Source organism: Carassius gibelio, chromosome B12 (genome assembly GCF_023724105.1).
Source record: "Carassius gibelio isolate Cgi1373 ecotype wild population from Czech Republic chromosome B12, carGib1.2-hapl.c, whole genome shotgun sequence".
NCBI lineage: Eukaryota > Metazoa > Chordata > Actinopteri > Cypriniformes > Cyprinidae > Carassius > Carassius gibelio.
The window spans coordinates 5455490-5481531 of record NC_068407.1 but is presented as its reverse complement, the minus strand read 5'-3'; the positions used below and the strand labels follow the sequence as shown (position 1 = coordinate 5481531).

Sequence of the window (26042 nt, the reverse complement as noted above, 5' to 3'; positions counted from 1 at the left end):
ACAGCTGTCTCACTGACAGATATTGATTTATTAAACTGGAAGTTCCCGAAAGGCTTTTAATGAACAAAACTACCAGAGAGAGGCTGAAAAATATGGCGAAGGGAAGCAGTTTCCACTTCATATCAAATAAACTATACATACAGTACGTGACCCTGGAACACAAAACCAGGCTTAAGCTGCTGTCGCAATAGACAAAAATCATTAAGATATTAAGTAAAGATCATATTCAATGAAGATATTTTGTAATTTTCATACCATCAATATATCAAAACTTCATTTTTGATTAATAATATGCATTGCTAAGGACTTAATTTAGACAACTTCAAAGGTGATTTTCTCAAGTATTTTTTATTTTTTTTGCATCCTCAGATTCCAGATTTTCAAATAGTTGTATCTCGGCCATGCATCATTGGAAATCTTATTATTCAGCTTTCAGGTGATGTATAAATCTCAACTGAATTTTTTTTTTTTACACTGAAATCATGTGACTTACTGTATTTTCTGTGTTGATGTATATAATGGACGAGACATAATAAAGGGCTTCTGTTTTTTTCTTTCATTCTTTCTAATAGTCTTTAACTTGTCTCAACAATGTTTTTTTTTCAGAAGAGAAATACTGTGCATTTGTGTACAAAAGGGTATTTTAAAAATAATTTTTAGAAGTGCACAAGCATTTAGATGGCCTTGTTATGACTTGACATGACAACAAAAACTGCCTCAGCAGATCCTTTTTAATCAAATCCATATGAGAGAGAGAGAGAATGCAATGGTAACTATTTATTAAAAAGTAATAAAAAAGATTTTATGCTGCTCACATGCATTAAATTCTGACATTATATTTAAGTATTATCAAAATGGCAAACCAAAGTATAGCAATGAAAATTACTAGACAGAAGCACAAAAAAAATTAATAAAAATAAAATAAGTCTGATGTACGATTTTTAATATATTCTTAATATATCTGAATTAAGTCTCTTATGCTCACCATGCTTGCATTTATTTGATCAAAAATACAGAATAATCAGTTATTTTGTGAATTATTTTTACAATGTAAAATAACTATTCACCATTGTATTATTAATTGAAAATGTCATTTATTCTGGTGATGGCAAAAAATAATTTTCTGCAGCCATTACTCCAGTTTTCAGTGTCAGGAGCCTTCAGAAATCATTCCAATAAGCTAATTTGATGATCAAGCAATGTTTCTTATTATTTATCATGTTGAAAACTGCTGTGCTGCTTAACATTTCTGTGGAAACTGCAAAAGATGTTTTGTTCAGGATTTTTTTGATGAATAGAAAGTTTACAATAACAGCATTTATTTGAAAGATAAAGCTTTAATAACAATATATTAATATCTTTACACCCATTTTTGACCAATTTACTGCATCCTTAATGAATAAAATCGATAAAAAAAAAAAATAGTAGTGTTTGTTTTTTTTTTTTTTTATGGTAGTATACACCAGAGTGGTCAACGGTATAAAACATGCCCCTGTGATTCTTATAACTCTGAGAGAGTTCATCTTCACTGCAACAGTCATCACTCGCCCTATAGTCTGGCTCATTCGGTTACACAAAGCAGCTTAAGGTTTATTTTAAGCGAGTCTGACGCTCCGGACACGGAATGTGCTTTGAGCCGAAATTAAGATCAGAGATCACACAAGATCCACCTCATCTGAAACAAATACATCAAAATTAGGCCAGGATGTTAAACTGGTAATTCTGAACCTCTAATAAGAACACTGCCAATTCAATCTACTATTCATTTAATAAAAATAAATAAATAAATAATAATAATTATTATTATTATTTGTATATAATAAGTAACCTTTTTACTTATTATAAACACTTTCTACATGTACTACGTTATACTAAAAGGGACCGGTCACAGCACTTACATATAGTATTGCTCTTTCGTTGGTTGGATTGGTTCTATTGTCCTCATTTCTAAGTCGCTTTGGATGAAAGTGTCTGCTAACTTTTTAGATAAAAATTTTTTTTCACATAAATTGCACTGTATAGATTGCTTGGTAAGAGCGCAGGAGTCAATCGATAAATTGATATAGGTATTTATTTGCAGTCAGGAGGCAAAGATGAAACAAGAAGACAACTCTTTAAGACATTGAGGAGTCTATGACCAACAAAAACCATATATGGTTTAGAGACAAACACAAAAATGAAAAAAAGGAGAAAAAAGAAAAGAAAACTCAAAGGCTGATCCCTCCGTTCTAAAGAGAACCTCACTAGGATCCACCTCTGATAAACACACCAGCTCACCTTTCTATATAAAAGACCTCTTTAATATTAGATATAGATGAAGATTTATTTCAGAATGTCTCTGATGAGCTTGTCAAATATTTTGAAGTACTGAGGAAAAAAAGAAAAAAAAAAAACTCACCCAAACATCATATGCAGATTCAACAAAGCACACTAGCTTGACATCATTTTTAAAATGTGATTTTTAATTCTGTACATGTAATAAATGTGATGACAAGGTATTCAGTGTTAATTGCTTATAAGGTCACAATTTCGCATGTGCTTGACTTGACCCGCTCACTTGGGTTAAAACCGGTTAAAAATGGCCAGCTTCTAAACGAGTCCCACAATCCACTCTCAGCACAGGCTTCCATTGCACAAAGATTAATACCCTAGAGCAGAGAGACGCCACCAGCTCCTTTAACAGATTTAGGACATAATATTAAATCATATCTGATACATGAACAAACACATGTAGTATACAGGTTTCTAACAGACCATACAGTTAAGAAAAAAAGAGAGAATTTAATAGAGAACTGAATGAATGCCTGAATGCATCTGTAATATATGCCCAATCACTGAACAATCTATAGGGTTTTGACAACTCCCATCCTCCTGAGAGGCTGATCTGAAATTCAACTTCCTGTCCGGGCATCCATAGGGATCCATATTCTACATCAGGAGGCAGAAACATCACTAACGTATCAGTTTTAGGCATATCTGCTTCTTCTAGAGAATGAGGGTGGTAGGAAGGAGAAAAAGAAGCGCAGCATTCAGCTCATGCTCTTGAACAGCTTTCCCTCTTTCTTTTAAAGATAAGTTGATGCATAGACTTTTATTTTGAATGCTTTCTTCGAGTAAAATACATTTTGAATGATTAACAGCACACTTCAAACTCCCATAGTCTATTAGGTTTTCTGCACACTTTAAAAAGGTGAAAATGACAAAAGTTAGACGAGATAAACAGAATAACAAATGAAAAAGGAGAGACAGAATCAGTAAGGCCAAGGCTGAGAGAGATAATCAAAGGGAAAAACAAAAAAATACAAATAATTGGATAGACATGAATCGAACTTGTTCTAAAACATCTTTTGATTCATATTGGAATAAGATGAGGGATTTCATTTCACTGTATTCCAAGTAGGTCTAGATGAATTTCTAATGCGGTTATTTTTCTGTCCTTCGGTACCTAGAGACTATTAATCAGTGCTAGTGTTTCTCACAGAACACCCAGTACAATCACCATCGACGTTCACAGTCAAACACAATCTAAAACCCGCTAGATGTTTTGTTCTGAAGAAGCGGTTTGAGCTCTATTTTAGGCTTCTCAACCTGATCCCAGAACAGCATACCTCCTTCTCGATCACACACACACACGTGCACACACACAAAGTCTCAGGAGCCTGTCATTGAAAGAGAGGAGGAGAAATTCGGGTCATAACTCCCACCACTAAAACAAAAAGAACACCGTAATCTGACGGAGCAAGCATTTCCTTTACAAGGTGGCTTCTTCCTCAAGAGTCACGTGGATGAGATTATACTTGAGGGAGAGAAGGGATTTTGTTTATTATGTTAAATAAAAAATGAAAGCGCTTCTGAGTACAGAGCCGAGGGAGGAGAAGGGGGGACCTGATGCTCCTAGCTCAGGAGCTGACGAATCTCCTTGTGCATGTGACACAGGAAGTCCACGTAAGAGGCCCCTCCATTGTTGTTCTTATCCTCCACCAGGAAGTGCTTGAAGATCAGCTCCAGCTTGTCTTCCTGTTTCACCACCATGAGCTGAAAGATAACGATTATTAGTATATTCATTTAAAAATGCTTAAAAGTAGTGAAATTCAAAAAAAAAAAAAAAAAAGGCAATTTTTTTTTTTTTAAGAGGACTCGAGTGTCACCCTATAATCACGAGTGGTGAATAATTACAGACGAACATTAATCTGGACGGAAAACTACTCCCTTTTTTCCCCTCAGTCAAGGACATGCATAATTCCTGGATTATCTTGACTTCCTGATGCTTGTTTCATTTGCTAATAATTTTATTGTACTAAGATAAAAAATAAAAATAGTTCAACACAAGTGACCTAAGCTTTCAGAAAAGTAAACAATCTTTTCAGCTGCCTGAATCACAAATATCTGCAAAAGCATAATATCAAGCCCTGTGACGTATTTACCTTCATGTATCGTGAGCGCTGTGCCCTGACGGACTCGATAATCTCCCTTAGGCTCTTTGAAAAAGGATTATCCAAAGCTGGCAGAGAGGTCTAGATCAGCAAAACAGACAAATAAGAATGTTCAAATCATATTTTTAAAAACAAAATGCAACATGCAAAAAGGAATCAAGTTTCATATGTGCTCATAAGTATACTCAAGCTATGTAACAGCCTCTATATGAGATGAAAATCAAATCTTTTAATTACATTATATATGCATATTTATAAAGAGTTATACCATGTTAGAGTCTATCTGGCTGAAGGCCGGCGTGCCAAAGATGTTCTGAAGCAGCTCCTGTTGGGCACTGACCCCCACCCAAAGGAAAATATTCAGTCCGTTCTCTAACAGGTAAACTCCTCCCCTAGACAGTCTCTCCTCCGAGTCTCTCACTGCCATAGGCAGAGTCATGCTCTCAACATCCAGCTTTTGCTGTTGAGAATCAAAGAATCTAACGTAACTCTCACAGCTTAACTGCAAAATCAAATGGGCTGATATTACTGTGTTTGTGACTCACCAGCGGAAGCAGACGAGGGTAGAAAAACACATGGCTCTCGGCCACATCCATAGTGCTGACCAGCTGTCTCAGGTAGGCACGGTCATCCAGGGAGACGTCCGCCCCGGGCTGCAGAACGTCACTCTTCAACACGCAGTTCAGGTACACAGGCAGCAACTTCATACATTCTGGTAAAATCAACTGTACGCAGACAAGTAGATAAGATGTAGGATACGACAAATACTGAAGAAATGTAATCATTAATAAAAAGGATTTGTGTGGGGTTATGGCACTATGATTTTCTATAGTTACCTGCCCTGCTGAAGATGGACTGGCACAGTTCTTGCGGTAACAGGCTAAGATCTGTGCACACTGATTCATCAGACTATCACGGACATTCTTGGTAGGACTGCTGAGTATACTCCGATACGCTGAAATACAACAACATAATCCTTCAACTCAAATCAGGTCCCAGAACACATCATTAAAAAGAAAACTATCTATCTTCGAAACTTTAACATGAAAATGGCCTATATTATGAGCCTCCACTGAGATGCTAAATAGGTAAACGCTTATGGTTGTCAATCATTATTTATAGTTATGACAATTTATTGCTGATTTGCCTTTGCAAAACTATTTACGGTTTGCAGCCATTACATTTTGTAGGAAGACTGGGAAGCTCTACTTTTTGAAAACAAAACAAAAACCAAACAAAGCCAAAAGCAAACCAAAACAATGATGCACAATTCAATGATACAGAGAGACTATGAAGGGAGCTCTAGGTTTTGAAAAAGCAAACAAAAGAAACAAAAAAGCAAAACAAAACCCAAAACAAAAGCTGCTGAAAAACAAACAAAATAATATTGATTGCTGTCCATAGACTGGAAGGGAGCTGTAGCTTTTGAAGCCAAAATAACTAAAACAAAACCAAAAGAACAAAACAAAGAAACAAACAAAATATATATATATATATATATATATATATATATATATATATATATATATATATATATATATATAAATCTTACATTGGTGTAACAGAGGTGGCCCTCAGAGTGCTAGTGCAGGAAGCAGTGAGGTGGTGTTTACCCGACCAGTGTGAGAGGATGCGTGTGGTTTCACTCACCATATTTGGCAAAGTAGTTGATGATGGTGTCAGTCTCACAGTTCCTGTACAGGTCTGCCAGCTGAGAGCAGCAGTTCACTGCCATGTTATGGATCCGAAGTCGTCGCTGACCACTGCAGCTGGTGTACAGGACTGCACACTGAAAGAAGAGAGAAAGAACGAGAGTACAGACAAAAAGGTCAGCACAGCTGAAGTCATTAAATGAGACTGAACTCAGTGTAGCTGACACTTCACATGTGTGTGCAAAGGTAGAGACACACACACACACACACACACACACACACACCTGCATTAGAGCTCCAGTCTCCTCGCTGAGCTTGTCATCATGTTTGAACTCCACGGTTACAGTCTTGTCACAGTCTAGTCCTGCCAGCTCTACATCGGTGGTGTTGCTCATGAAGAAGGAACCAAAGAAGTCGGTCACCCGGATACCTGCCACAGCAACACACACAAGTTAAACTCCTTTACATACATAAATTAAAAACTGATGATTAAAACAGATTTTTTTTTATTTTGCGGCAGGTTTTCTTAAAAAATGCAATGGAATATGCGGGATATTTTTGCAATCTTATCCGATGAAATTGCGGGAACTTGCAAGAACTGCGATTTAATGAAAAAGAGAAAAAAAGGTGACCCCCCCCCCCCCCCCAACACCCTGTTCTCACTAGGCTACTACCTTACTGTAATGAGTCATTTCTTATGACTTCCTATGATAAGCAAGCATACTAAATCACAGAATATTCAAGTTCTCATTCTGTTTTATTTCAGACCTTAATTAACATATGGCTCAAGCTTACAAAACATTGAGTCAAACAAGTTCTCTAGCTTTACTCAAATATACAAATGCTGTTTTACAAGAATTGCAAAGTGCAATCTCTTACTGCAACGTAAATTATTTTACATACTACTAATATACTTACAACTGTAAGGTTTTGTTACTATTCTGTAACAAAAAAGTACAATCTTGCAACCATAGAGGTGCATCAACTTCTGAATGAAACTACAACAGTCCACTGTGAAAATGAAAACTAACTGCGTAGCCTCTAACACTGGCCTATCATTCGCCATCCTCATCCCTCTCTCAAAATAATTTGCCCCCACTGTCATGTAACAAACCGGGTAACTTTTGCACTTATTTTTGTTGGCAGATGAGAATGATTTGCGTCCTTCACCCTGGTTTCACCGCGGGGTTCGCAGATGATGTTCACGTCGCGCAATTACGTCACTTCATAAGGTTCCCATTGGGAAATAATGGCGATTTATTTGTGTGAAGTAAACGCAAGATATGTGACTTTTTTGCAACGAAAATTATTATTATTATGAAATCATGCTACCTCCGCATATTTTGCTTCCTGAAATCGGCAATTTATGCGGCGAAAGTGTGGCGTATTTGAAAAAATGTGACCCAGCATAAATATGCGGCCCTTGGCTGATTATGCATTAAATCACGCGATCGCATAATCGCGTTTTTCTGGAGGGACTGAATAAAATACTACAACACTTTGAAACTGTGCTGATCTGTTGTGGACTGAACAAGGTCTTCTCTTGGCTTTCGAAGTCGAACACCTCGGTTAAAATGAGTGGTGATTAACACTATGGTTTAAAAGTTGGAAATGTTAGTAAAAAAAAATTTGTAATGAAGTAACAATGCAGACTGATAATTTAGCTTTGTATCACATAAATAAATTATAAATAAAAATAGAAAACTAATTTTCAATAGTAATTTTCAATGCCACCTCTAGCATAAGAAATCTGTTTTTGAAAACGTATATATATGTCTTAAACCAACCCCTAAACTTTTGAACATTTGTGTATAAATATTAGGGGTGTAATTATACACGTATTCATATATTAAGATATTTTCCAATTAAATGTAGGCCTGTTACATTAAAGGCCTGACTAATTTAAAACAGTAATCAGCATAATCGTCATCTGAGAGAATATGCAGTGTCAGATGTTGTAAGCTCTGTGATTACTCGGTCATTCCGTTTTTACGTTCACTTTCTGTTTAGTGAATTGACTAAGATTAAGACGCTCACCGGCATTACTCCTGCACAAAATTTGCACATAATATACAATGGCTTGCCTTTATGTTTAAAACAGAAATATTTCCAACATTGCGACGTAACCAACTGCCCCTGTACTGAATGTATCGAACAGTGAATTTCGTGAACAGTTACACACCAAATAAATATATCTAGTAGATAAAAGGCAGGATGTAGAAAAATCAAGCAATAATTCAAAATCTGGTAAACAGAGCTGTGTATTCACCTGTGCTGGTGCGGACCCTCATCACTGCATCAAAGCCCATCTGCTTCTGCACATCTCTCCTCAGGTCATTAAGAAAACGCTCCTGGTCAGATGGAGCCTAAAACAAACCATAGTGTCTATAATCACAGCTCATGTTGTTTTTGGTTAAGAAGATTTCTTTGAACTGGAAATGTATGATAATAATAACTAGGCGGTACATTTCTCTCATACCTGGAAGTAGGTGTATTTGTAGATGGAGCCGCCCGTTGAAGTGGGGACCACCCCTAATGTTGCTACGTCAACATACTGGTTGGGAAAGAGGAAGAGGTCCACACAGCAACCCTGTGCAACACACTCCTTGGCAAGGGTGTTGTAAAAACTAACTTGTGGCTGGAATAATGACTGCAAAAGAAATGGAGATGGGAACTTCACAATGTGTCGTATGGAGAGGGTCCTTTAAAACTACCTAATATATACCACATTACCACAAAGTCTCAATGAGACAAAACATTTTCAGCTGCCACTGTGCTTTCAACATTGCGTTTTTCAGAGACACACACAATGTACTAAGCCGTACAGATTTGAGAGGAAGAGGTCATGGTACCTTTTCTTTATCAGTTCCAACTAGTTTCTTATCTTCCCTGTTCTTCAGTTTGCCTGGAGCCTCAGCGATGGGAAGAGATGAGTGGAAAACAAAAAGCTTTCCAGCACAGTCTGCAGCCTAGATGACAAAGAAGAAATGTCATGGTTACTGAATGATTCCACTCCTAGCAGACACGAAACACTCAAAACAAAAAAATGTAAAACCAAGTTTCTTCCATTAATACTGTATACCGAAGCGCTCTATTGAATTACTACAAGGCCAAAAGGCTGGCATCATTTTCAAATCACAATGCGTTTTAGGAATCATTAACATTAATATGATTCATTCATAATTTGCATTGATGCAGTAAGATCAAATACCTTGAGCGCTTCCAGCCCAGCCTGAATGACAGGCCCAAACACAGTTTCCGTTTCCCTTGTGTCTGCAAACATCTCGGGGATCTGATCCAACAAACTGGTGGCAACGTACATTTTCATAATCAATATGCTTTGATGGTCAAAAAAATTCAGGTATACTAGCTTTCACTAGCTTACATGGAAACATTCTACGAAATTGTGGATATTAAAGTGTACTCACTAGAAATACAATGCCATTCAAAAGGATTTTTTAAAGAAATTGAAAAGTTTTTAAGTTGCAATACAATTTCACTTCATTACTGTACTTATTTGAGGAAATAAATGCAGTCTTGGTAAACAAAATAAATTCTTACCAACTCTAAACTTTTGAACGTTAGTTTACAAACTGAAACCTACCTCTCAATAACCACCCTGGACTCTGAGACATTGACCAGAAATCCATCCAGTAGGGGCACAAACATGTCAGCCACATCTGACACGACCATCATCTGGGGCTGGGCAAGGGAGGCCTTCACATTGTAGAAATGAAGCACTTTATTGTAGGTGACGAAGCCAACTCGAATGTTTGATTCCACATCAGGGTTCTCTCTGCATGGACCAATAAAATGGCAATATCACAATTACACATGCTATGTTTTGTTGAGGATGCAAAAAAAAAAAAAAAAAAAAAAAATGATTGAATGTTCTGTATTATTCTGATCGTACTGCTGCTTGTTTAAACTCTCACCTTGGCAAGTAATCCAACAGTGTCTTCAGCTCCTGACATACAATTCCCACCATGCCATTCTTCACAGCATTGTAGGACACATCAATCAGGAAGATGAAGGCTGGCGGCTGAGGAAACTTGTTGTTCTGTCAATAAATCAGATTTAAAATTAGCAATCTCATACATATTAGCACAGATTTTTCTTAAAACTGTAGTGGCATGATGGGAACATATACTGTACCTTACAGTAGTCCACAGTAGTCATAAACTCATAACTGCCCATCGAGAGCTCTGGACGATCATAGCAGTCCACCCTCTTCCCTGTGTGATCCAGATGCTGGAAGTAATGGGGAGGCACTATGAGTGGGAAAGAAGAACAGAAACCACAACATTAGATGTCGATTAGGAAGAACTCAGCATGATAAGCATTTTACTGGAGCATTACTAACCCTCGGTGACACAGCTGCAGAAGCCACACTGGAAACGACGGCCACCTTCGATAAACTGCATGTACGGGCACATATAGGCCTTACAGCGATTACAGCGGATGGGACCACTTTCTCCATGATCCACGAGATATGGTGGTGTCTGCCAGTAAAAAGGAAGGACATGTTATTACCCACAGACCCTTTTGTATTTATTTTTAAATGAAAACGATTGTGGCCTTTTACCTCATCTGGAGGCAGAGGGGCCAGGGGTTTAATGACAGCCGCCAGGGGAACCTGGGACTGTTTGGCCATGTCGGAATTGCAGGGCATGTTGTAGGATGTACAACGGATGTAGCGTGGACTAGCATTCCCTTTGGAGAGATTAATGTAATAAATATTTTATTAAGACCTATATCATCATGGAATAAAGGCTGCTGTTTTACACACAACAAAATATAGCATGCACTTTACATATAGAAGAGCAATTTTCCATTCCAAACAATGTCTAAAAGTATTTTATCTCTATTCTTACCTTGATCTTTAACTTGGAATTTGGTGGTGACAAGAGGTGGGGCTTGACCTCTGACCCCTGTAGTAAAAGGTTCACTTCCCTTGTTTGCTTTGTCATCCTCGATAACCTGAATCTGAGAGAACAAACACCGGCCTATGAAAGAGTGACACACCTTTATTCATGAACAAACAACACACCCTGACCTTTCACCCGAAAAACCTCTTTATCAGTAAATGGAAACGTTTAGCAACACGTCTGATCATCTAAACCAGATTAAAAGGAATATTCAGGGTTGAATAAGTTAAGCTTCATTGACAACACCCGAAACATGCAGTCCCAATTAGTTTAGCTCTATTACCAAACACTTTCTTGCTGAATAGTCCCAGAGACTTTCACAACAAGAGCATAAAGTGCTGCAGGTATGAGCCCTAAACCCAGGAAATGAGTTGAACATTTTAAATACATGATTTTGAAGCCAATAAATTTAAATAGATTTTTGGTTTAATATCATAAATAAGGCTTTGGTTAAAAAGCTTAATGCATTTTTGTATTTTATTTTACAACACAAAATTATTCGAGTGATACCCCACTCATGGAGATAATCTTGATGAACAAAACATGTAGAGATCACAAACTTTTGTTGTTCATATAGCAATAGTAAAACACTATTGGCTTTTATCAAGGGAAGTCCATGGTAATGCTAATATCCAGGTTAGTAATCAACTTTACGTCAACCCTGCAGCTCTGTTACTGCCCTCTTGTCATCCCAAAAAAGTCATTGATAGAGCCTGAGTAGCATCTAACCCAGAATATACCTTTAAACGATGGGCCACAATGCTTATATTAAAGATAAGAACACATCAGTCATGCATAAACTGTTACTAAAATGCATGCAAGAGTGTAAATACAAACGGTTTTGGTGGGCACCAATGACCAGTCTAAAAACAAATGGTCCAATGTGAGTCAGTCATCTAGAATCAAATTAGGACGTCATCATTGACTCCCCTCATGTCATTACGAACGTGAATGATTGGAAAACAAAAGATATTTTGAAGAAAGTTGCGACCCAAACCACTGTCTTCCATTAGACAAAAAATATATTTTATGTCCCACAGATGACAGAGTCTCATAGTTTTGGAACAATATGAAAAAACAACATCATTTTCTTTTTTGGGTGGACTAACAGATGTGCCTGCTACACAAAAGCTATTATGTCAGCTCTATAAGAAGAAGAAATAAAATATTATTCATCTAGACAGAGTCATTGGCATCCCCACGTGAAAAAAAAAAAACTGAAATTAGGATACAGTATAACAACACAGAACGGCAGAAGGACATGAGGCACTTACTGGACTTGGGATTGCGTCTGGGTCTATTCTATGTCTTGTTTTCTGCACAGGCGGCATGTCAGAGGCTTGCTTTACATTTTAACAATTTAGCCAGCAAATTATAAGAAAAGAGAGGGATAGAGAGAGAAGCCAAAACAAAAGAATAAAAAGAGAGAGAAAGAGCAGAGTAGATAAACAGAAGTGTAACCACAGTTACAGTTCCTCTGTTATTTTCCAAGCCTAGAATTATTGATGATTAATCACACTGTTTAGCAGACAGTGTAAGAGACGTGTGCAGTTGTTGCGAGGTGGCATGTGCAGTTTTCAAGCCTTGAAAAATCTATGAATCTGGATTTTATTGTTACTAATAGCCGCCATAATGCATGCAAATCAGACACAGGAGTCTCCAGAGCGAAGCCTTTCTTAACACAAGCACATCACACACACCTATTTACACATTTATTTTACAAACTGATAGCATACATCTGTGTGTGTGTGTGTATGCAAGTGCATAAGTACTGAAAATGATGGATAAATATTAAAACAAACACACTTAAAAAAAAAAAAAAATACAATAGATGTGTGGGAGAAGGTATGGTGGACAGTGACCTTGTCTACATGTCAGATGTGGAGTGTTCATACCGGGCTTGGGATAGAATCAGGATCAAGCCTCTTTGGGGCAGCTGGTGCCGGAGCAGGTGCTGTGGATGGCGCTCCATAGTTTTGCTGTCCAGGATATGGTCCTGTGTAACCAGGCTGAGGACCTCTGACCTGCCCAAAAGCACCTGGTAGGGAAATAATAAGCGAATCAATTCACAAAGACTTATGAATGAATTAGCCCTGTTAAATGGTTAGTTCGCCTAAAAATTCTAATTTGTACTTGTTCTAAACCATGTAGCTTTCTTAAAAACACAAATAACTAGAAACTAGGCATAATACTTCCTCTGGAGTAGGGCTGCACGATGTGTCGTTTAAGCATCGATATCGCGATGTACGAATAATTTAATTGTATTAGCTATAATTAACAGTAACAACACTGGGGCTCACCATTTTGCTGAGCAGGATATCCCTGCATTCCAGGCTGTGGTGGTGGCCCTGACAGGGAGGTGTTGATAGGACCAGGTGGCATGCCAGGTTGTGTAGGGAGTATATGATTAGCCTGTGCCATTGGAGGCCCTTGTGATCCCATTGGAGGCCCTTGTGATCCCATTTGAGGCCCTTGTGACGCCATTGGAGGACCTTGTGATCCCATTGGAGGACCCTGTGATGCCATTGGAGGACCTTGTGATCCCATTGGAGGACCTTGTGACGCCATTGGAGGACCCTGTGACGCCATTGGAGGACCCTGTGACGCCATTGGAGGACCCTGTGATGTCATAGGAAGGCCCTGCATTCCATGAAAGGGAGGCCGTGGTGGAAACCCAGTAGAGGTTGGAGGGGGACCTGAGTGGTAAGGTGGGGGTTGGGAAACTGGCGGTTGGGGTTGGATGACACCTGGGAGCTGAGATGGAGTCGAGGTGGGTGGTGGACCTGCAGGGAATGCAGAGGGCTGGGAGGTGGGAAGTGGTGGTCTTGGGAAAGAGGGCTGCGTTGAAGGAAGTGGGCGTCCGTATGACTGGGTGGGACCGGGTTGTACCTGGGCTGTGGAAAAAGGAGGCTGAGAGACAGGGGGAGCTTGAGGGAAGGACTGTGGGGCTAGAAAAAAATAAACAACAAATTGTCAATCACAGCAATGTTCTAGATATTTTTATGGTGTTAAAACTTTCAAAGAGTTATTTACCATAGCCTGGGCCTGCAGGGGAGGGTGCAGTGGAGCCAACCTGCATGCTGGCCATCTGATTGGTCATCTGTTGCATGCTGACAGGTGGAGCTCCGTACTGCTGGCCGTACGTGGGTTGAGGACCAGGCAGATTCACTGCAGCTGGAGTGTAAGGTTGAGACACTGGAGGCCTGAACAAGCAATTAAAATAAAATCTAAGTAAATTACATGACAATTCTGCGAAACCATGAAAATAGGACTTCATTTGCATTCCTTAAATGGGAATGATTTAACCCATTTATGTAATATCAGCCACAAAACGTAAGAGGCAACACATAATAAATTGATAGAAAGGACACAGGTATGTGCTGATATGATGGTTAACTGACCTCTGTGGTGGAGCAACCATTGGTGGTGGTCCATTCTGAGTTTCTCCTTGCCCAAACTGAGAATAGTTCTGGGCACCTGAGACAGGTGGTGCCCCTGAGGTGGGGGGTCCTCTCATACCTTTAGCAGGACCAGCAACAAATAATTAAATAGTTTATTATCCCAACAGCACACATTTTATTTCCAATCTTTATGATTAACTTTGAGCAACAATTTAAGCAAATAAGGCAGCATAGAATACTTTCTTTTTTTCTACTAATGACAGTATTAAGAAGAATAAACAGCTTTAAAAATGTAGGTCCTATGCTGAATAGAAGGGAAGGAAAAATATCATAGGTCAGAAGCATTTTTTTTCTTCATGACAATGGGATTATTTTGATTATTGTAGACACATTTCTGATGGTAAATATTCTCTAGTGTATGGTTCGTACAGATTCCTGTAGATCAAGATAAACGTAAGTTGCAGTTGCTTCACATGTCACTAGCCAACTGTGTGCAAATCACTGAATCGACTCTTTAACAATTTTATTTACATTTGGCACTAAGCCAGTCGCAAATTTGGACCCTGTGTACAAGTATTACAAACACAGCAAAGAAGTCAAACAACTCCCTTGATTCACATGGAAGGGAAGTAAAGATCCCTCAATTATGATGGCATGACTAAAATACTATTGATCAATTATATACTAAGAGTATTGAGGAAAGAAATTGGGGAAATAGATCATCAGCCAGGGAGATTTTTTTTCCCTGTGTGCCTTTCCACAGCTGAGTTTTGACTGCATCCTGTGGTTTGATTGCATCCTGCACACTGCAGTCAACAATGATTTACAGGGAATATGGAAGAGGACAGGCTGCTAAGCAGAATTAAACCAGTTACCTAGATCAAGAGGAGAGGAGGAGGACAGGTCAGAGACTAAGTTTGTTGTGAGAGTCTTAGAGGGAAAGCTTGCATAAGGAGAATATCCTGCAATACAAGAAAGAGAGAGCAGTGAAAAACGGGAATGAAATGTGAAAACAGGAGACGATAGGTAAAAAGAGGAGGCTGGGAGGGAGAAATCTGACTTCACTGGCACTCATAAAAAGATCTTACAGAACCAAGCTCATATTAAATGATAATAACCTTTCATAAACACATCTTCTTAACCAGTCACAATCATTTTGTACTTTCACCCCTCTTACCTTGGGGTGGACCTTGTTGGTAGGCAGAGCCCGGCCCATTATAAGGTGCATACTGAGCCGGATATCCCGATGGCACGTTGTCACCCCCATACCCTGGCTGGGGGTAGCCCTGATACCCAGGCTGAGGCTGCCCATAAGGAGAGGCCATGTGAGGTTGCTGGTTGACATTCATTCTCAGTTCATCCCCAACTCAGTTCGTCCAACTCTGAAGACAGGGCCGAAACAGAGGGAAAAAAAGGATAAGAAGAAATTGAGGAAGTAAATCTATATTTATGAGGTACTGCTGTGAGAAGAGCTTAAGAGGTCTTGTTAGTCATTCTGATGCTTTCAGGGGTCTAAAGATGTGACGCTGGACTGCTGGCACAGCAAAACTCCCCACTAATCATTTAAGCTAAGGCCAGAGCAGCAAATGTTGACATAAAAGAGAATTTTGCCAGGAAAGCTGTTTCACTCTTCAAGCTGGAAAAGCTTTGGGGTGTTTAAAAGCAAACAACAAACAGAAGTAAACAAATAACAGGACAATTTCACATTCATTTTTGGAATCAAAATCAGTGAACACACACACACACCGTGAACACACACCCGGAGTAGTGGGCAGCCATTTATGCTGCGGCACCCGGGAGCAGTTGGGGGTTCGGTGCCTTGCTCAAGGGCACCCAAGTCATGGTATTGAGGGTGGAGAGAGCACTGTGCATGCACTCCCCCCACCTACAATTCCTGCCAGCCCGAGACTCGAACTCAAAACCCTTCGATTGCAGGTCCGACTCTCCAGTGCGAGAGTGGGAACAGTTCTTGCTGGTAATTCCACCAGATGAGGATCCCATTCAGTGGTGAAAGGAAAACATGAAATCCTTCACAAAACTTTGCTTAGCACACCGTTATTTGTGAGTCCCAACAACGTCTGTGCCGTCAGAGAGCGTTTTCTCTTCAGCCGGCCTTATTGATAACAGACTAAGGAGCCGACTTTCCCCCGATCATGTTTACATGCCCCTGTTTCTTAACAAGAAAATGTAAAACAATAGAAAAAAGCAAAAAACGATTTAAACGCTGACAGTTTAAAAGTTTCAAAGTTAAGTGTAGGCTATGTACTAAAATAGCCTAATTGCTGCATGCTGCTTTACGGTTTTTCTTTGTTCACATTTTTTTTAATGTGTACTTTTGTGAAGTGAAGTGAAGTGACATTCAGCCAAGTATGGTGCCCCATACTCAGAATTTGTGCTCTGCATTTAACCCATCCAAAATGCACACACACAGAGCAGTGAACACACACACACACTGTGAGCACACACCCGGAGCAGTGGGCAGCCATTTATGCTGCGGCGCCTGGGGAGCAGTTGGGGGTTCGATGCCTTGCTCAAGGGCACCTAAGTCGTGGTATTGAAGGTGGAGAGAGAGCTGTTCATGCACTCCCCCCACCCACAATTCCGTCCGGCCCGAGACTAGAACTCACAACCCTTCGATTGGGAGTCCAACCCTCTAACCATTAGGCCACGACTTTGTTTGTTTGCATGCGTTGTCAACTGTTATCAGCTACAAAACACGATGTGTAATGTTCAAGCTTATTGTGTGTAAGCACACATTGTGTGTAATGACAGAAACAAATAATGTTGCTGAAAATAATGTCTGTCTCATTAAACTTAATTTAAATAAACAAATATTCGAATATTCGTTTCTTGTGAGCTCAAATACTCGAATGTGATATTTGCGGAAAACGCCCATCCCTAATACAATGTATTGTTGGCTATTGCTACAAATATACCCATGCTACCTATGACTGGTTTGTCGTCCAGGGTGTCATTAAGCACAGACCTCACCCCTGTATAGAAAGAAAAGTGATTCATTTAGTACTCCAGAGGAAGTATTATGCCTAGTGGTAAATGTACATATCTTCTACACATCAAATCATAAATAAAGTCCCTTAAAGTAATATTTACAACTTGCACAATGTGACATTTCTTACTAAACATTATTAAAAAAGAAAAAAAAAGAAAAAGATTGTATCATAAATAAATATGTACTGCTGACCCCAATAGAGTTAAAAGTGAATGAAAGTTTTTGAAGTGGATCATGAAGGTCAAGTTCACTCTAAACATCATCTTGGCATCATAATTTAATAAATTAATGTTAATAGGTGACACAGAAAAATTGGTGTAAAAAATTTACTTAATTGTTAGTAAGTTTCACAATTAATTACCAAGAAGAAACATCAAATAATACATTGAATTAAACATGAATTTTGAATTAAAAGACTGAAATAGTATTTTCTTGTAAAATGTACTCCAATAATCTTAATTTACAACGTAATAACTATTGGCAGGAGTTTAGAAAGGTAGTATCACCTACAATACTCCAAAATGACCTAAAATGATGCCAAAACCACTATTTGGTTATTAATAATCATTAACAAAAAGCCTGCAAGGCCTAGTAAGTATCGTCAGCCAAAAATGAAAAGTTGTTTCACAACCGAGCAAGTTATTACACAGTGATGAATAAAAGCTGGTCTTTGGAGTCATTCATTGTAGGCTAGGATGTCAACTATGAAATATTGAAATATGACCTTCATTTCCAACCTGAAGTTTCAGGACTGTATAGGCTTAATATTAAAGTAAGTTATGATGATACTCAAAAAAACATAACCTACATTCAGAGAAAGCACACCCTATTAACATTTACATCACATAAGAGACGTCTGACGTATTTTGTGTTCCACACCCAGCCCAAACATCTGAGACTCTTCAACTCACTAGTTCAACAGTTTACTAGAGTAACTCCTGAAGCTGCTTATATAATGGTGTTTTATAATGTCTCGCACATATCAATTTCACAAACATCAATGAAACAGAAGCTGACTGGAGCAGACTCAAATGACACAATTACTTCCAGCAAATTTGCTTTCTCAATAGAGGTTAAGAAAAACCTAAAAAATACTGACAGAAAAGTAGTTTTAACAGCAATTATAAAATATAGAGATGTATTTTTATTTTTATAAATCAGCTTTAAAACTACTACTCATTTCTAGCAGATATCATAGCAAAGATCACAACGCAGTCTTGAATAATGTTGAATAATTCAAGGCAATGGATACCGTAATAGTATACAGCATCCCATGTGCAAGGACTTTCCCAGAGATAAACATGCTCATTTTCCATCTATCTGTATGAAATGAAATGACACGCCTGCTGGATGGCCTGAATATACACAGAAGAACTCGGACAAGTCATGTACAAGAGCACTACATGAACGACCAGGACACATAAAGGGAAACTGGAGCCGCAAGTCTCCTGACCAACTGGTTTCCTGCCCTAAGGCTTAAAGACAGTGATGATCACACAAGCAAGGGCCACTAAAACTGCTTGTCCATCTGTGTATTTTACCACAAAGCTTACTAAAAAAAAAGGAGCATCCTTTCAAAAATGTAATTAAAGCAGATTTACATTTAACAAGCGGTCATATTTAGGGGGCGTGGTTAAAAAGAAAACAAAAGGGCAGTTACCAGTTATACATTAAATTGTTTAACACAATGAAGATAAAATTGCATTAAAGTTATTTAGTGTGTTGATTTTTAGGTGAACATCCAACTTAAAAAAAGGAAAATTAGTGTTGACACCACCCGGTGTCATGCTTTTACTTTTTATACACATTTGGAAAACAGAAGCAATGGAGAGGGTCATTAAATTGGTAAACCAATTGAAAAACCCCCCCACTAAAAATACATTAAGATGACAAAGACACTAGAAGTTGAAATGTCAGTCAAGAAGTTGAGAAACAAAATCATAACAGTCAAGCAGATGCATTGCAGCAACGACACATCTGCTATTAAAACTGAATCATGTACCACGGAGTCATTAAGTTACATAACACATTAGACTTTAATAACTGACTTCATGTTTAAAATCACCGAGTGGCGTATGAGGACATTAAATCCACTCACTCTTTCACCTCTTGCTAAGCTAATTTGGGATGTTTATCGTTTCTGGTTATCAGAACAGAATCAGAAAATGACCCACTGGGCCTGTCAACACGCATCTAACTTTAATAAGCCCTTATATCGTATGAACTACAGAAAATGTGTCACTTTATTGTATTAAACATGAATTAAACTCCTAAATGACTCGACGCTGCGGCTCGCGCTGAATGTGCTAAGCTAAGCTAATAGTGACAGGAAAATAAATAAACAAATAAAAGATACAAAAATATCCAGCACCGATTGACAGCTTACCTCATAAACAGCTCGATGAGTTAACGAACGAGTCGTCAGGACGCCGTTCCGGTTCTAAACGCCGGTAAGCGCGAAAGGGCTGCCGTTCTTTCACGGAAAGACAGCAGCGAGACGAACGATTAATCCCTTCCTCACGCGCACCGGAAGAACTGAGAAGAACGTATGCCACGTCCACATCCGGTCATGATGAAGTAGTAGTTGACGATGGAAGACTTTCACTTCTTGGAAAAATAAAACGGTGGTCTACAACAACACGAAAGAACAGCTCAGTAAATTAGTCTGTAAAAAAGAGAACGATTTAGTGTATATATATATATAGTGCTACTTTTATTTTGCACTAAATAACCATTTAAGGAATATTAGAATATTTGCTTTGCCGTTTACACAGACTGTCTTTTTTATATTTAGCAAACCAGTCTACCTTTGGAACACCTTTAATAATTTAACAATTTCTAAATTCCCAGAATTTTGTAATAATAATTACAATTTATAACAATACAATCTTATGTTTTATTATTATTATTATTATTATTATTATTATTATTATTATTATTATTATTATTATTATTATTATTATTCCTCAGTACTGTAAATGGGGAAACAAGTGGTTTACTTTTACTTTTATTTTGAAATACAGAACTTCCGGTAGGCAGGGTTGCTGTTTTCTTCCACACCGCCCGGACTTCAGTGTTTCTGTTATGGACTGACAATTACACGGCCTGTGGAATTAACATTTTCTCAATCTTAGAAACACCACCGCTGTCTGGACAGATAGTGGCGGGGATGCGGCATCGACATGGGAAATCTTTTCGGGAAAAAGAAAGCAACTCGGGTGACCGAGCACGACAAAGCTGTGCTGGTGTGTTAGACAGCTGCTAACTGGCTAATCATTCTAATGAGAGAAGTTACTGTATATACACGCTTGATAGTCTCATAATGATGGGTTTTACTGTACCACCGAGGATCCATGTTGATGCTGACTGACGAATGGACTCTGAAAGTTTTGTGTTTTATAATCATGTAGCAATAGGACCATTACTGTGCATTTTGTCTTTTTATAATTAAAATTTTCTGTATTATTATTTGTGTGTGAGTAGCAACTGAAGCAGCAGAGAGATAAACTGAAGCAGTATCAGAAGAAGATTACGCTTCGGATGGAGAACGAGCGACAGTTGGCCAAACAGTTAATAAAAGATGGAAAGAAAGAGTGAGTGTGATCCGGTCTGTCCTCTTGTAGAACTAGAAGGTCTAGTTTCCAAAACAAGGAAAATATCCTTCATATTATTTTGTGTTTGTTCAGTAAAGCACTCCTACTCCTCAAGAAGAAACGCTACCAGGATCAGTTGTTGGACAAAACTGAAAATCAGATAAGCAACCTGGAGCGAATGGTAAATAAAACAAGTCTTTGAGAATATTGTGTATGATGCGTTGCACCATATTCTGTACTTCTTCAGTTTGTTTGCTAAAATGTATTCATGAATATCGCATCCAGATCTATTTTTTCTTTTACAGGTGCAAGATATTGAATTTACACAAATAGAGATGAAAGTCATTGAAGGACTGAAAGTTGGCAATGATTGCCTAAAGAAAATGCATGAGGTACGTAATGAGAAATGTATTATATTCTTGTTTGTGCTTGGTACATCTACTGATGATTTTAACAAACACACAATTGTGTCTTTTTTGCTCTAACCAGATGCTGTCCATAGAGGAGGTGGAAAAGATCATGGATGAAACGCAAGATGCCATTGAGTATCAGAAGGTAAACGTAACTTCAAAGAAAATAAAGTTGAAGACAAAATTATTAGCCCCCTATAAAATATATATATATATTTTTTTAAAATAATTCTAAAGTGTTGTTTAACAGAGAGGGGATTTTTTCAACAAGGCATTTCTAAACATATTAGTTTATTTAGGAAGCTTGGAATGTTGAAATACAAATAGAAACAAATTTATAACCAAGAATAAAACATTTTTACAAGGCACAATTATTAGCCCTCTGATGTTAATAGTCAATGATGAACCCTTTTACTTGATAACTGCCCTTAGCTGTTTGTTGTACAAGTCACAGACCATTCCTCCTTATCAAATCTCTGTTCTCCACTGTGTGGGTCTCTTCAAACTTCTTCTTGATAATACTTCTCACGGCTGTTCTTGACCCTTGAAAATGCTTTGATAAACATGTATTTTATTACATGCTTCTCCTCCTTTGTGAGCATTAACAATTCTCTTTCTCAAGTCTAAACCATTTTTTTATTGTCTTTATTTTTATTTTTATATACTTAATCTCAGTTTACAGTGTAATTAAAAGGCTTAGAGGATTAATTAGGTTAATTAGGGAAGTCATTGAACAACAGTGGTTTGCTCCAATCAAACAGATCATTTCTAAAGAGGGCTAATAATATTGACCTTAGCTATTTGTTATTTTTTAGATAATTATTTTATTCCAGGCAAATTGAAATAAGGCTTTTCTTCAGATGAAAAATATAATAAGAAATATCTTTTAAAATTCCATTGCTTTGTTAAACATCACTTGGGAAATATCTGAAAATGGACTTAAATTGCATAGGGGAGCTAATCATTTTGTCTTCAACTATAAATGGAACAAAAAAAATTCTACACTGTAAATATATATATATATATAAGTTCTCAATAAAACAAGGATTATTGGAGTATGTTTTAAAATAAAATACCATTTTGGTCTTTTTACTTATTTTTTTTTTTAATTATTTTTTTCTTTAGACTTAAAATGCACCTGTTATGGCTTATGAAAGGTTCATATTTTGGTTTTGTGAGTCCCCAACAACAGGTTGACATGCATGAAAGTTCAAAAAACACTTTCATTGTCTTATAATATGCATTTATTTTTACCATGCTTGCTCAACGACTCCAAAATGATTCTCTCTGCGATACATTTTTCCAAACCACTCCTTTGTGTGACGCTAGTCTCTGGTGTTTGTTCGGATTGGTCGATTTCATTTCCATTGCATCATGCCTGATAAAGCAGTGTTTGTGAGCAGTGCTGCTTTGTGTACTGTCGGTTACCGGGGAAACAGTTATTTTTACTGCTCTAAAAGCAGCACCTAGTGGCAAAGAATGAATTAGCATTTTCGTTCAGACAAAGTTTTCCTGGGTCTGCGCACACAACAAGTGGGGATGGCAATATGATGTAATAGTAAGAGTTGTATGTGATTCAGAACTCAGCAGTTCACTTTGTGTCTAAACATTAAAAAAAAAAAAAAGTCTAAAGATGAGCAGCCGTAAAGGCTGTAAGAATCTTTTTTATGTACATCACGAGCACTACATCCACAAATCTAGAGGAACTGAGCGGCAGCTGGAGCTTTCTTACAGACATGCTGCATCTCTCTTGTGTGCTTGTTGCCGTTCCAGTCTTGTGTGTACTATGTAGTGTTTTTTTCTTCTTACCCTGGTTGTCTGTGTGTGTGCAGCAAATTGATGAGATGCTGGCAGGATCTCTGACCCAGGAGGATGAGGAGGCTGTGCTAGCAGAGCTGGAGGCCATCACTCAGGTGTGTACAGGAGCACTCTCTGACAGCCCTTGTTACTGATGTTGTGTCAGCTGCTGTGATTTCATCTACTGTATACATGTCCTGTGTGTGCTCAGGGAGAAGCTGACCTTGAACTTCCTGAGGTGCCTGAAGAAGATCTACCAGAGGTTCCAGAGCAAGAGCCAGGTCTGTGTTTTTTTCTTCTTCTCTATTTCTGAAATAAATGCACAGTATGCAAATGCTAAGAAAACATTTTTGTAATGTTTCAGTGCGGGAGAAGGAGAAGGTAAAGAAGCCAGAGCGAGAGATGTTGGCAGTGTAAATACAAATCTATCATACCTCCATGTCTGCTCTCGAGCCGCTCCACTGGAGACCACAAGGGCTCATCTCATTCAAGACTCTGGTGTGATTCTGGTGTGACAGTCCTCCCCCACGTACCTGTCGAAGACCTACAACCATGCCATTTTTTTTTTATTGTATATATACACTGCATATTGTATACCATTTAGTTAAGATGATTATTCTGAAATACTCTCAACAGTGCCTGGTCTTTCTAATCACCCTACAGTTTTGTCTGATCTTTCATATATCAAAAGCGTATCATGTCAATGCCTGAATATATCTAATGCATGCATCACTTTTATTATAACAATCTCTGTTTAAAATGATTCCCAAACATTAGTGTTTTAAATACACCATGTTTTGTCATAAACAACACAAAACTGAATCATTTAAACTATCAACTCCAGTATATCCAGTATAAATATGTTCAAACGTTTCAATGTGCTGCAAATGTCATTAAAAACTAAAACTATGACAAGCCTGGTTTAAGTAGTAAAAAACCTGTTGTAAATAGATAAATATACATCATCGAGGGAAAGTTTGCAAAACCACTAGTGTACACTTATTGCAAAGAAAACAAATCAAATCCTTAATGCATTAATCCTGCACATAAACTGTTTTGTTTTTATGAAGCATACATAAGATACTATACAAGGGCATGATCTATACAAGCCCTATACGAATGACATTGGAACCCTAAATATTGTTTTTCTGTTATAGTTTAGATTGTGACTACTGCACAGATTTATTTGAACTTGAGGTAACATTATTTCTCTGATTACTGTACTGTCAATTCACTGTTCAGTAAGAACACTAATTTATGGTCTTGGTCTATCTTGGTTCTGCAACAATTTTCATGCAAAAAATTTTCATCAAAAAAAAAGAAAATGAGTTGATGTAGCGGCCACTAGGTAGCACTGTCACACAAGCTGTGTTGGGTACAAGTCTGGCAGATTAGCTGAATCATATGGTTTGCTTTACTGCAGGTAGTTATCATGCATCTTATAAAATTGTATAAAAACTGTATAAGATCTTAACTAAATTAACAACAATAACAAAAATGTAATATATCACATATAAATTAATATTATATGCTACCATTTAAAAGTTTGGTTCAGTAAGCTTTTTTTAAAGACATTTTTTTTTAAAGCAAAAACAAGTAAAAGCATTCAAAAGTAACAGTACAGTAAACACTTCTGTTACAAAAACATTTAAAATAATTCCATGTTTTTATTTCTATTTATCAAAGTATCCTGAAAAATATGATGTAGCACAGTTGTTTTAAAATCAGCATATTAAAATGATTTCTGAAGGATTATTGACACTGAAGACTTGAGTAACTTGCAATTATTCCGCCACAGGAATAAATAGCATTTTTAATAATAATGTAATTTTTTTTATTGTAATAATATTTCACAATATTACTGTTTTTACGGTATTTTAAATCAAATAAATGTAGCCTTGGTGAGCATAAGTGATTACTTTAAAGACCATTTTGACCCCGGTTACAGAGTATTACACTAGTGTGCAGATTTTCTTGAGCAAGCCTATGTTAGACCATTTTTTAAAAGGTACTGACCTCAAAACAAGGACCTGTATTGCTTGGTTGGAAGTCCATTGTCTGGAACCAGGCGGTTTGAGCTGTGTGAGGCTGCTCTTATCTTGCCTGACACAAAGCACTTATGTGCGAGGGTGGCTGGAGTCTGAATGGCTCCACTAGAGCTTAGTGTGAAACAGTTTTGTACCGTTACATTGTTAGACAACTGACTTTGACCAGTGAACAAGGGAATGTATGTTAAAGAAATAAACGGAGCTTCCGAAAAATGGAAGATATCCTACATAAAATGGGTTAAAACTCCTACACAGTTTTAAATCCTTTACATTTGTTTACTTTAAAATCTATATTCAAATATGGATCAGTTTCTCACGTCATCTCCTTTGAATTAAATGACAATTTCCTTCCATCATCCCACATTTAAAGCGAGTTTTCCATGTTTTCACTCTGAAAGCTTCTCTTAATCACATCCGGCTGTTCTAAAGAGATACTGGATTCAGGTGTCTGTATTGATCTCTGTTTTGCTTTGTTACTTTTTATTTACCCTTTACATGTGGTCTTGATAGATTTAGTAGCTAAAACCTCCGCTGTGATGCAAAATCAATCGATGTGGCCTCTAATCAGGAGTATTTCTAATGTTATACACATTTGCCAGGATGTTCCATGAGTTGTGTATGTGCAGCTGGCTGAAAAAGAAACAAAGAAAGGAAATTGTCCATTGAATTGGATTTCTTGACCTTTGCAATCAAGGAGCACACAAACCATTAAATGCCGTTTACTCTCTCACTTGACCTTTAAAACAGGGAAACACTAGAGCAGGGGTGCT

At 37.7% G+C, this 26042-nt stretch overlaps 2 protein-coding genes across 20 annotated transcripts; one reads left to right on the top strand and one right to left on the bottom strand.

Annotated features, from left to right (window-relative positions):
- Positions 1 to 2441: 2441 nt before the first annotated feature.
- sec24c (SEC24 homolog C, COPII coat complex component) lies at positions 2442 to 19979 on the bottom strand. Of its 19 annotated transcripts, XM_052570361.1 has the most exons (27): positions 19811 to 19979; positions 15592 to 15796; positions 15290 to 15376; positions 14415 to 14532; positions 14047 to 14216; positions 13590 to 13961; positions 13506 to 13547; positions 13314 to 13463; positions 12909 to 13051; positions 12288 to 12356; positions 10960 to 11071; positions 10671 to 10798; positions 10449 to 10587; positions 10241 to 10356; positions 10021 to 10145; positions 9690 to 9881; positions 9297 to 9390; positions 8938 to 9054; positions 8565 to 8735; positions 8355 to 8451; positions 6370 to 6515; positions 6084 to 6222; positions 5270 to 5388; positions 4979 to 5158; positions 4702 to 4893; positions 4425 to 4514; positions 2442 to 4035 (listed from the first exon to the last, which is right to left on the bottom strand). In XM_052570361.1, the coding sequence occupies exons 2-27, from the start codon at positions 15761 to 15763 to the stop codon at positions 3895 to 3897; spliced, it is 3621 nt and encodes a 1206-aa protein (XP_052426321.1). In that variant the 5' UTR covers positions 15764 to 15796; positions 19811 to 19979; the 3' UTR covers positions 2442 to 3894. The 19 variants fall into 19 exon arrangements, with proteins under 19 accessions (XP_052426321.1, XP_052426310.1, XP_052426313.1 ...); XM_052570350.1 differs by having other exon boundaries at positions 13506 to 13961; XM_052570353.1 differs by having other exon boundaries at positions 13314 to 13442; positions 13506 to 13961.
- Positions 19980 to 20433: 454 nt separating this feature from the next.
- chmp6b (charged multivesicular body protein 6b) lies at positions 20434 to 24139 on the top strand. The gene is made up of 8 exons (XM_052570413.1): positions 20434 to 20669; positions 20908 to 21017; positions 21111 to 21198; positions 21323 to 21409; positions 21507 to 21572; positions 23260 to 23340; positions 23436 to 23505; positions 23589 to 24139. The coding sequence occupies exons 1-8, from the start codon at positions 20607 to 20609 to the stop codon at positions 23639 to 23641; spliced, it is 618 nt and encodes a 205-aa protein (XP_052426373.1). The 5' UTR covers positions 20434 to 20606; the 3' UTR covers positions 23642 to 24139.
- Positions 24140 to 26042: the final 1903 nt, after the last annotated feature.